A 12,708-nucleotide genomic window follows, 5' to 3' on the forward strand; every position below is an offset into this window, starting at 1 on the left:
ATAGATAGATAGATAGATAGATAGATAGATAGATAGATAGATAGATAAAAGGTCATTGATAACTAACTTTTATTTTGACATCATCTATATTTACCAATATCTCTCTCCCTTAAAGAATCATTCCTTATGTCAAAGAATAAACAAAGTGAGTGTGTGAGGGAGAAAGGTCATCAAAACCAAACAAAGCATAGAAAAATCTGATGTTATATGTAGCATATTGTACCTGTGGTCCCCCACCTCTCCAAAGAAATGGGACAGGTGACTTCTCATATCTCTACTTTGGGGCCAAACTGTGATTTTTCTAAGATGCTACAAAGCTCCACAACCTGTGAATACTCCTATGTAATTATGATGACCCATCTTGGCCAGGAAGAAGAGAGAGAAGAATTCATCCCCTTCCCTTCTTTGCAGAGGTAGGGGCTTCATGGTATGAAACTCTGCATCATCTTGAGGCAGCTAGGTGGCTGGAATGCTAGATTTGGAGTCAGGAAGACCTGAGTTCTAATCCTGCCTCAGACGCCTCCTAGCTAGGCAAGCCATTTAACCTCTCTTGGCCTCAGTTTCCTTTTCTATAAAAGAGTTATAGCACAAGGTTGTTGTAAGACTCAAATGAGATAATATCTAACAACCTTAAAGTGCTATTTAATATTATTGATCAGTTATAAAATATATTTAATTTGAAAATTTTAATTTAAAAATTGTAATACTCTAGAAAGAAAATGAATTTTTTCAATTTTACTAAAAAAAAGGGGGGGATTCTTAAGCACAACTAGTTATCCTAGGTACATGAAAGAGAATCAGCTCCAAAGACCTGATACCCAATGTCAAAAGGAATCAAATTGTTTCCCCACATCCTGATCACTTTCTGTGACTGACTTCCCTGTTGGTATGGGATCGACACATTCACTTGGCGAGGAGTCTCAGCCTCTCCCATAGAGATGCAAAGCCCATGGTCCTGTGGGGAGACAGAATTTCTTCTGCCCTCTGTCAGGCTAGAAGAGAGAAAGCAAGATTCTCTAGCTCATTGTGGCACTGAGATCAGGAGGTACTGGCCAGAGGCTGAAGCAGGTGCCCATTAGACCTGTCTGTCTGCTTACTCTGAGTGACACAGAAATAAGAAAAATCTTCCTCCTTCTCTTGCTTCCTTTGTACTTCTCAATTTCCAGAAACCAGAACGGCATCACTTATGATTTTAACATTTCATAAAGGGGAGCCATATAGTTTAATAAGTGCTAAATAATGAAACGGTTCAAGCTTTTCCAGTTACAGCCGGCCAGAGTGTGCCATTTTAGAATGTTGTTCTCTGTGGCCTTTCTTGAAAAAAAAATGCCCAAACACTTCCACGAGGAGGTTTTTGGGGCTCCCCAAGGGGTTGTTGCCCCTCCTGTACCCCTTCCTGATGAAATGAACATACTCAGGGATTTCAGAATTTAAAGGTCATCACTTTGTATTTAGTCATGAAAGTATAGATTTAGGAAGGGACTTTAGAGTATATATATGATTTTAGAGGTAGAAACAGTGGGTTTCCTGCCTCCAGAGGCAGTAGTCTTTCCATTATACCTGTATATATTTGTCTTTGCTTATCTTCATACATAGGATCAGAGATTTAAACTAGAGAGGACCTTGGAAGTCATCAAATTCATTCCTCCCCATTTTATTCGACAGATGAGGAAACTGAGTCTGAGAGGGGTCATAATATATCGTGGAATAACGGCTCTAGAGTTGGGAGGGGTGTAGAGGTCATCATATCCAACCCCCTTATTTTACAAATGAGGAAACTGAGCCCTAGACGTGGGTTACCTAAGGTCACATTATAAGTAGCAGAACTCAGATTTGAACCTAGGTCTTTTGACTCCAAATCCATTACTTTTTCCATAGTACCACAGTCTGATGTAGACTAGACCTCTCACATAGAGGGTAATCACAAAGCATTAACCCTGCCCTTTTGTCTCAGCCTCCTTATTTTCCCTTTCTCTTACTCTTCCCAACCCACTACACCTCATCTGTACCTCTTCTCAATCAGCTATACTTATCCCAGGTGATAGCTTTCCCTTCGGGAGTGGGGGGGGGCGGGGCCCCCATGACTGACCGGCTCATAATGAGAGTTTAATAGGTGCTTGATTGATAAGTGAGATGGGTAGGGTGAGAGACTCAGAATCAGGAAAACATGAGTTCAAATCTTGCTTGAGGCTGATAGACATTTAATAGCTGTATAACCCGATGTCCTCTACATCTTTGTTTAACTACAGATGTTGTTATCCCTAAGATTAACTAGCCCCCTACCTCTTTCCTTGTGACTCTAAATCTCATGAGGCTAAGTGCAATTGAAGAGAATGGGGAATGATGGAATCATGGTGCTGACTTGATTGATGGATTCCCAGCACAGATGTTGATTGCACTGAGAATAATAGCAGGAAAAGGACACCTCCCACAGTTCCTCCCAGCTCTTCCCTTGTTCACAAAGTTCCCATCCATGTGCATGGATTCTACCTGTCATGCTGACCAAAAGCCTTAAATGCTTTAGCAATTTTAGAATTGCCCAAGTAATAACCTCCATAGACCTAATGGCCAGTAGGTCCTTCCTTCCTCTTTGGACGCTTCCTTGTAAACAGAGTTGATCCAATGAATTGTCTGATTCCCTTTACCTTCTTTGGGTACGTGAAATGTTTTCTCCCATAAATCCTCCAGATTACAAAGGTTGGATTGAGGATGAAAATGTTAAATAATATTAAGAGGCTTTCTGCTTTCATTTCTTTTAAACAACAACGAAGACTTCTGTGTCCGTGTTGGGAAGCTTCTCCACAAAATATTCATGGTGTTCGGTGAAGAATGCAGGTACTAATAAGGAACTTTGCAAACCTAAAAACCAGCCCCATGGGACCTGTTCATGTAACATAAAAACCACCAAAACAATGGAAAAAGGTATGTTTATCACTTTGAAAAGTTCAGTTGACCTCCACGAATGCTGAATCCTTCTGTAGAACCCTTTTACAATGAACAATGCCAGAGGTCAATTGAGAATTGCCTGGAGAGTTGGGGTTAGGGAGAGGACTAATGTTAGAGTCGAAGGTCATAGGGCCTGGTATCTAGGGTGAGACCAAGAGATACCATATCTTAAAATATCTGAATTCAGTGAAGTGGAATTGGAAAGTCATAGCTCTTCTGGGTCAGGGTTTCTCATCCTGGGGCACATATTACCAGGAGATATTAAATGATGGTCAGGGGGACAGAGGGAATATTTAGTAAATAGCTATTATTTTGATCTCCAGTCTCCCTCATCCCTCCTTCTCCTCATTGCCTTCTCTATGTGCTCTGGTTTATCAGTGTTCTTCCTAAACAACCTCAGTGTAGTCTGGCCAAGGTCAGTAATGGGAACAAAGTTAAAAAGGGCTGAAGAAAAAGAAAGCACCAAGATAGCAATGGTATATTTCTGTGAGACATTCATCCTCCCCTGGGTTTTATCTACACAAGCAAAACGAAGGAGAGAGACCTTCTAACCAACTCTCTGATCTAGATAATGGTGACCAAAAAAACTATGTCTCTTTCTCAGTAGCTGGATTCAAGGTGTTTTGTCTTGTTTTGTTGTTCATGGTTTAGATCTGAAGAAATGTAGGGACTTGGATTACCTGGAAAATGACCTTCATTCCCTGTGCTTTGTATTAACACAGATAGGCTTCTAATTATTTCTCATAAACCTGGAGATAATGTTTACTGTGATATCTTTTTAGTGGTGACTCCATGTTAAAAATAACTTAAAATAAGTAAAACATATAATCCCTAGATACCTTAAGCCAGCTGTTTAAAAATTAACCAAATGTTTCTAGGTCAAGGGTTCTTAATCTTTCTTGTGTTCCTAACCCCATTGGCACTGGTGAAGCCTATGGAGCTCTTCTCAAAATCATGTTTTTAAATGCATAAAATAAAAAGGATTGCAATTTTTTGAAATACAATCCTCAAGATATTAAACAAATTTGTGGACCTCAAGTTAAGAATTTCTGTTCTAGGCCCTTTAATAATGGCTCTCCTCTATCTGTAATTTCATTCTTTTCCACTGAACCCTATCTTATGTTATCTGTACCAGTCAAGGGAAATTGACCACCCTTGCTTGCATCTAGCTTTTGAATTCCCATCTTCAATCTCCCTCTCTTTTGTCCCTGTGCTTCCTCTTAACTAAAATGATTGCTCCCCTTTCCCCTCACCTCTCTTCCCCCTCCCAAGCCAACCAATCACCTCCCTTCCTCTCAAGCACCAACAAAACCTTGTTTCTTTCATGAAATTCTTCCAGGTGAGCTCCACCTAGCCCTGACATTACTGCAGTAACACATCAATATTCACATATTCTTGTTGTTGTAGCCAGTTTTGTATGTCTCTTTGTCTTTGATGTAAATCTCCTATTTGCCATGGCTCTCGCTTGATGGCAAGCCCCCTCAAGGCAGGGGCTATGCCTGTGATTTACTTTGAAACTCTTAATGACCCCGGGATTGCATAAACAGAGGGGGACCCAATATTTTTCATTCTCCCCTCCTCACGATATACTTTGTATTTATTTACTTGTATATATGTCATGTCACCACAGTCTTAGTATATACTTTGTATTTATTTATTTGTATACATATCATATCACCACAGTAGAATGTAAGCTTCCTGAGGGGAGGAACGATACCTTTTTTTTCGGGGGTGGGGGAGAAGGAGTTTGTTTTTGGCTTTGTTTTCCTGGCATCCTGCACCATGTCTGGCACAGTTTTTGAATGTTCAATCTAATTTCTTGAATTCATGATCTTTATCACTGGGCATTCACAAAGTACAGCTAAATTCATCTTTGTGGAAATGTTGATGATGTTTGAACTAGATTATATAAAATCCTGCAAAATATGAGTGACAGTATGATGGAGTGGCAGAGAGTCAATCAGAAAGTACTTATTAAGCACCTTTTGCATGCCAAGCATTACACTATGCTCTAGGGACACAAAGAAGGGTAAAAGATAGTCCCTAATCTCAAGAAGATCACAGTCTATAATGGGGGGATATACTAACAGCTAGGTACAAATGAGATGTAGACAGGATCAGTTGGAGATAAGCATCAGAGGAAAGGCGCTAGGATTAAGAGGGATCAGGAAAGTCTTCTCATAGGAACTGGGATTTTAGCTGGGAACCTGAAGGAAGCCAGTAGGCTGAAACAAAGAGAAAGAAATCTACAGAGAGCTGGTCTCAAAGCCAGGAAGATGGGGCTTTAAATCCTGCCTCTGACCCTGGGTAAGTCAATTTAAAAAAAGTGATCTAGGGTAACCCTGTACAACATAGGCTGTTAAGAAGGTGCCTGCCTTCATCAGGAGAGATTATCCCTACCAGGGAGCCCTCCACACCAGGGAAATCACAGGTAGAATCCCTAGATGTCCCCAAATTCTTTCCAAGCAGTTATAAAAGGCTGCAGGAAAGATAAAGAAGTGTATTAGCCTTAATTTTTTTTGAAAATTGGTTGGTTTTGATTTATCATCAATTTAATCTTCCTTAAATTGCTTCTTTGGGGGACTTCCTTCTTATCAGTGGGGTTTCAGAAGAAAATGGAAAAGCATTCATCAGTGGTGGTGATGACAGCTGACTCAAGGAAGTTGATGGATTTGAACCTATTAATGCCTGTTTTGCACTCACATGTCAACAATTCAGACTCTACATTAGGTCAGCATTTCCCAAACTGCAGCTGTGTAGAGGTCTCCAGTGCTCTATGTGATGCAGGAGAGGTTCTCTGGGAAAAGTTCACAGCTGCTGATATTTGCCTTCCACCCCCATCCCTGAAATATTGAAGATGAAATTGGTTGTGTACAAAAATATATATGTCCCAGGTTTAGGGATGGGATATCACATTCAGTTTTATTTCCTCTTTTTTTTTTTTTTGCTCCAGAATTCCCCTGATTTCTCTGCTCTTTTATTCTGGATATATGCTGGGTATATCCTGGGTATATCCCCAAGTCCCCTTAAATAAGTGTTTTCAGGCTCATCCATAGATTTCAAGCCAATGAAAACTTCCATGGCCAAATTAGTGTGGCCATTTGGCCAACATTTACATTTAACCATTTGCCTAGAGATCTATCGATCAAATCAACTAACATTTACTATGGGACAGCACTGTTCTAAGTACTGAACTTCAAAGAAAAAGCAAAAACAGCTCCCCTGCCCTCCAAGAGTTCAGATTCTAATAGGGGAGACAATCTACATACAAGATAAAGAAGGAGTACATTAAGGGTAGCCTCAGAGAGGGAGATGCTAAGAAAAGGTGCCAGAAGTGCCTTAGTTCAGGGCTATTCTTGTTCTGGGTCAGGCTATGCCAGTACCAGCTCCAAACTGATGGAGTGATCCCAGTAGGAGTTAAGAGATAGAAGCGGTTTTAAAAATGACTTCTTCCAATGGACTGTCTGTCCACGGTGGCCTTGGAAGCCACATGGAGTTCAAATGTGTGTGGTGATGCCTGATGTGCAGTGCCTGAGAGAAAAAAGGAGGGGAAGGGGAGAGAAAGGGAGGGAGGGAGAGACAGAGAGAGATTGATTCAGCAACATTTGGAAAGTCCACACCCAGACATGTTGGGAATGCACAAGAGGGATTTGTTTTTATGTTTACAACTGTCTTTGAATCTGCCGCTTACTCTTTTGTCCTCCTCTTTCTCTAGATCTCTTAGCTATCAGTGTATCCTTCACTTCCGACTCTTGGAATTTAACAGAAAAAATAAACTTCACCAATTGCTCGTCTTTAAGAGAGTAAGTATCATTTTTAAAAATTCAATATTTAAAATTTTTAAAATTTAAAATAAAAAAATTTAAATGTTCTTCCACACTAATGAAATCTATCCAGTTCAATGAATTCATTCTACCTACCCTATGTGTAAGGGGGGGTGCTGTGGTGGAGAGAGAGTTGGCCTCAGAGTTAGGACAACTGGATCCATGTCCTATCTCTGAGGTGTGCTGGCTATGCAGCTTCCCAAGGTCCCAGGAAAATCTCTGAGACTAAATAAAGGTATTGATCTACATGGGTAGAGGGAGTTTCTTCACCAGGAGTTGACTGAACAATGAAATTGCAGGTCCAGACATTTGCTCTTAGGGATGCAATACAGCATATAGGAGAGACTACTTACTGGATGTGCAGTCAGGAAGACCTGAGTTCAAATCCAGTCCCTGAAACTTACTAGCTATGTGACCTAGAGAAATACAGCCCTTAACCTCTCTGGGCATTGGTTTTCTCATCTATAAAATGAGAGAGGGGGTTGGTCTAGATGAAGTCTTTCATTCTAAGACTATGATCCTACAATCCTTTCTGCGACTCTGGAAACTGTCTAAATATTTAAACGGAGACGTCTAAAACTAAGGCTGGTGTAGGAAATTCACTGTCCAAATCACAGATCACTGACATATTCTCCTTCTTGTAAAGAAAATCTGAAGCCAATGGCTCATAATGGCAGGGAGATGATCCTGGATGGTTTTCTAAAAGTTTAATTTTTTAGCAAGGAGAAATGTGGTATATAGTTGATGGAGAGCCAACCTCTGAATCAAGAAGACTTGGGTTAAGGGTCAAGACAAAGGTCAAGCTCTGTCTTTGGCTGTGTAACCCTGGGAAAGTTACTTATCTTTTGTATGTCCCAGGTACCTTTCTAAGACAATAAATTGCAGAGTGATTGACAAACTCTATTGTAGAGGGAAATTTCTCATCTGGACTTCCCTGTATCTGTGAAATTACAGGGAAAAACCTTTTTGGGGGAAGAAGGGATGCATTTTGTTTTGACACAACAGACGCTTCTCCAAAAAACCCCTAAGCAAACCATCTTACAAAATATATTGCTAGAAAAGCAATTGACCAATTGTAAATTCAAAGAAGAGATTCTCTCTGTAACTTTATATATATGGACTACCATAATTAACTCGAGTTCTGTTGCCTCTCCATGTTCACATTATGTACATTGCTGTAGTTATTTTGTATATTGTTCTCTAGAACATCTTGTCTGTGCTTTCTTCCCTCTTCATCAGTTCATACAAATCTTTCCATGTTTCTCTGAATCTTTCCTCTTAGTGATTCCTTATGACTTAGTAACATTCATTATATTCTTATGCAGTAACTTGTTACTGTACCATTCCCCCTAATAGCTGGGCACCAATTTTATCTTCAGACCCTGGGTTTTCAAAGGCTATTCAAGGGGAACACAAGCTCTTAACTGGGTAAAAAGACTTTGAATACAGGCAGTGTGGTGGGACTATCACTGGGAACTAACCTTTCATGGAGAGACTCATGAACCCAAAGGCTAGCCACAAGGAGGTGAATTCTATTTCTTTTTCTTTCTTTCTTTCTTTTTCTTTTTTTTTTGCTTTTTGGAGGGGGAAGGTAGGGCAGTTGGGGTTAAATGGCTTACCCAAGGTCACACAGCTAGTTTTGTGTTGTGTCTAGGCTGGATTTGAACTCAGGTCCTCCTGACTTCAGGGCTGGTGCTCTATTCACTGTGCCACCTGGCCGCCCCAGGGAGGTGAATTCTATAGCCACAGCAGCTCATAACTTCCAAGGCCTGAGAGCAGTAATGATTGCATTGATATTGGAAGTCCCAGTGTCTTGGAAGCATAGGATATGGAGCCAGAAGGGACCTCAAAGGCCAACTGTCCAACTCCCTTATTTTATTTTAATTCTGATCTTAACAAATACCAAATAAAGTCAACACTTCTGTGGACATTATAGAAAAGAAAGGATTGTAGATATGCGAATCTCCGTTATATAGAACTTGCTTTTCCTTTAAAATGTATTTGTACATTTATACTTGTATATACTTATATGTTCATAATATATTTATGTCATACATTATAAATATATGCATATATTTCTCTGTATGTGTGTATATACACACATACACATGTATGTACGTATCCACACATATGACCTTCAACACAACTTCCAAGGTGCACACACATGTGACATGCAACACAACTTTCAAAGCTGTCCTGTTTATCTGTGATTCCTACTGGCTTTCCTTCTGTTCTCTTTTTGTGTATTAAATTTTTTAAAAATTCTAAACTTAAACACCAAAAATAAAAGCATTTCCACAAATGTAGGATTATGAAGAAAGAAAATTCTCTTTGAAACCATGGCTCTCTTATGGGGATGGGATCTGGACTCCAAAAAGGAAAAGCCCCCGAACTTTCTCATGTGGCCCAGTCCCTGGTTGTGGCTTTGACCCTGCCCCAATCTCCAGTTCTCTTTTACCTTTAACCTAGCCCTGCCCTTCATTGTCTGGATCACCCCCAGATCACCCCTTAATCCCATCTATACCCCTTCTCTGTTACCTCACAGTCACCCCAAACCATTGGCCACACTATAGAGAATAGGTTAGTCTCATCTACCAAATTGCTCAGATTCTTAAAATCTGGCCAATAGTGCAGACTCAGGAGGAATCTTGACCACTCCAACTAGTGTTTTAGTAAACCTTGTCTCCGACTGAAAGAAGGCTTGAGTCAAATTCTTTCCAGGCAGGACCCACATCTTTTGCCCTTGAATTTTGGGGTTCCTAGGACACCTAGACCACGACATCTCTATTTCATGAAATTTTCTTTAAAACAAAAAGTAAATAATGAGTTCTTACTTTCAAAATTGTCCAGCTTCTCTGTGCTTCCCTTTGAACTTATTTGTCCCATTCTGTGAATTTTTTTAAATGATTCAGTGACTTTCTTTTTTTTTTTCCTTTGGCAACTCTGTTCCTACCCTACCTCTGTCACCTCTCTCCACTTCATTGAAAAGAAGAAAAACAAAACCTTTATAACCAGTAAACATGGTCAAGCAAAATAAATCACTTCTTTGGGAGAGTGAGAATGTGTCTGTCTTATTTGGCATCTTGAGTTTTTTACCTTTAGAGACGAGAAAAACGGACTCAAGGAAAGGAAGTATACTGACATTGGAGTAAGCAGTAGAGCCAGAATATGGACCCGATGCTTTGACTAAATCTGGTGTACTTTCCATCACACCATACTGCTTTAGGGAAATAACATCTTTTGAAATATTTACATATTTATGTCCATTGTTTAGCATTTTCTTGTTTCTTAGAGGTTGATACAAATTTAGAAGGACTTTTTGATATTGTACCTAAGTAAAGACATGACATGAGCACTTGAGAATATTAAATGAAATAATATTCATAAAGCCCTTTGCAAATGTTAAAGCACTATGTAAATGCTAGCCATCATAATAATAGTTGGTATTATTATTATATGTGATTCTATTGGCGTAGGAATACCCTCCCAACAACTCAAATCGCAACTTTTAAAAATTTTATGTTCTTAATGAATTAAAGACAATTTTCTCTCCTTTCACACCCACTTTTGAAAAGAAAAACAAAGCCTTTGTTTTAAAAAAAAAAAATAATTAGTAATTGCCCTGGAGTCAGGAGGACCTGAGTTCAAATCCAGCCTCAGACACTTGACACACTAGCCATGTGACTTTGGGCAAATCACTTAACCCCAGATGTCCTCCAAAAAGCAAAAAAAAAAACAACAAAAAACCAATTAGTAATTTTAAAGTTTATTATTAAATGTTAATAATAAATTAATAATAAAATTTTAAAATAAAATTTAAATTTCTTTAGAAAATTTTCAGTTAGCAAAAGCCACCTTCTCTTCTTTTCCTCACCATTGAGAAAAAAAAAACCTTTACTAAAAACATGTATTATTGCTGACACATTTCTGCACTAGCTATGTCAAAAAAAGAAATCCACCTCAATCTGCACTCTGCACCCATCACCTATGTCGCTTGGTAGGTAGCATGCTTCATCATGGGTCCTCGGGAATCATGATTTGTCATTGTGTTTTTAAGACTTTCAAAGTTAAAAACAAAACCCTTATAACAAACATAAGAATCAAGCAAAACCAATTCTGGCATTGACAATGCCCTTCCCCAGAAGGGTGTCTCAGATTATGACTTGTCTATGATTTAGGTAAAAGAGGCCATTTTTTGCCTCATTTCTTACCTAGCTTTAATCACTGAATGGGTGTTGCCTCAGTCAAACTGAGACCTGTGAAAAACCTCAGCTTAAAAAGACTGTCTCCCACTGTATCTGGGGCCATCTCTAGTCATCCTGATCTGTATACTTGCCACTGGATCCAGATGGTTCCAGGAGAAAGTGAGACTAGTGACCTTGCACAACCCTCCCTCACTTAAATCCACGTAAATCCAGTTCATGTGCATGTCATGGCATCACCTTCCTGATGCCTTGGTCATCAAGTATGTTGTTATCTACTTATTATTATTATTACATTATCTACTATTAGTAGATAAGGCTTCTGGAGATGTTTGAGTCTCAGAGAGATTATATCACCTGCCCAGGGTCACATGGCTCATTTTTGTCTGAAGAGATATTCAGCCCTAGGTTTTCCTTATTCCAGCCCTAGCACTTTGCTACCTTAGGCTGCCTCTAAACAATGAGATCAGGAACTAAATTATACATCCTATTCTCACTTCATTTTCATTTTAATAAATGAGTATGTGCAGACAAGGAATGAATGATTAAATTTCAATATAACAGAGCACTTTGGCTAAAGGACCATCAGGGTAATGTACTTTCCATCATCTAAGACAGAACTTTGACTCCTGTGTAATAAAAGCTGTATCACAGGGCATTTCAAGAATTACTGAAGTTTAGTTAGGGATCTCCATCTTTTACAGATGGGCAGCCAGGGACCTTAAGTGAAGACTTGGGTCTCTCACACTTACTAGTCATACCACCCTAGGCAAGTTGTTTAACCAGTTCCTCTGCAGTTGTGTCTGTAATTTTCAAGCACCAGAGTCTATCATGGACATATTAGCTCAGACCTTTGTCACACAGCCAACTTCATAGAAGCAAGGAGGAAAGAATAGGTGAGGGAGAGAGGGGGAGGAGAAGAGGAATTATTCATTCTTTTCTTAGCCATTCTCTCTGTGCCTGGCATTGTGCTGGGCATTGGCCATACAAAGATAAACATGAAGCAGATCCTGCCCTCAAGGAGCTTGTATTCTATTGTATTCTACCTCTTGCCATTACTACTGTGGAGGAAAGAGAAGCAAATCGCTTCTCTGGAGGGGAAGGCAAAAGGAGGAAGTTCCTGTGGGAAGAGGAAGAATGGGGAATCCCTCTGTGGCCTCACTAAAATGCGGTCAAAGACTACTTTTCTTAACTACAGAAGCAGTAGGAGATGGGCAGGAAGAAAATAAATCTTTTCTAGGGTGGAGGATGGCAGGAGCCTTTGGGATACATGTCCTGGCTTCCTAATTTTCCACCTGGAACTCAGGATACATTTTCCCTTACAAGTGAAAGGACATTATAGTGCTCTTAGCACCATAGTCCATTTGCTTTATGGGCTAAGTGGGCTTCTGTGGCCCAGCCCTAGAACTTGTCTAGTGGCTTCGAGGGACAAAGGCCTTCCAAGCTGGGGGTGGAGGGTGAGGATCTGTGTCAGTGCTCTTTGGAAAAGTCAAATAATAATAAAAATGATGTCATAATTTATTATAACAATAACTATGATGTAATAACTAATCCCTCACTAATAATCAGAATACCAGGCTAAAGTTGCTTCTCATGAGGTGAGTAAACCTAGTGGGAAACATTTAGCAAACTAAATTTAACAATGCTTCAGTCAAGTAGAAGCCACCTTCAGTAATACTAAAAAATAGAAGGGGATTTTAAAAATACCATTTGTTTAAACATGTAGGAAGCTATTG

General features: G+C 39.6%; 1 protein-coding gene across 1 annotated transcript in view; it reads left to right on the forward strand.

The window, feature by feature from the left end:
• Positions 1-12,708, forward strand: part of PLXNC1 (plexin C1) — a 226,955-nt gene that overhangs the window by 77,167 nt on the left and 137,080 nt on the right. Inside the window, exons 6-7 of the mRNA XM_069095172.1 lie at positions 2,772-2,922; positions 6,662-6,749. Coding sequence (XP_068951273.1) covers positions 2,772-2,922; positions 6,662-6,749 — 239 coding nt within the window. The remainder of the gene's footprint in view (positions 1-2,771; positions 2,923-6,661; positions 6,750-12,708) is intronic.

The sequence above is a fragment of the Petaurus breviceps genome, unplaced genomic scaffold, assembly GCF_028583685.1.
Source record: "Petaurus breviceps papuanus isolate PSGF00001 unplaced genomic scaffold, PetGlider_PUasm1.0 225, whole genome shotgun sequence".
NCBI lineage: Eukaryota > Metazoa > Chordata > Mammalia > Diprotodontia > Petauridae > Petaurus > Petaurus breviceps.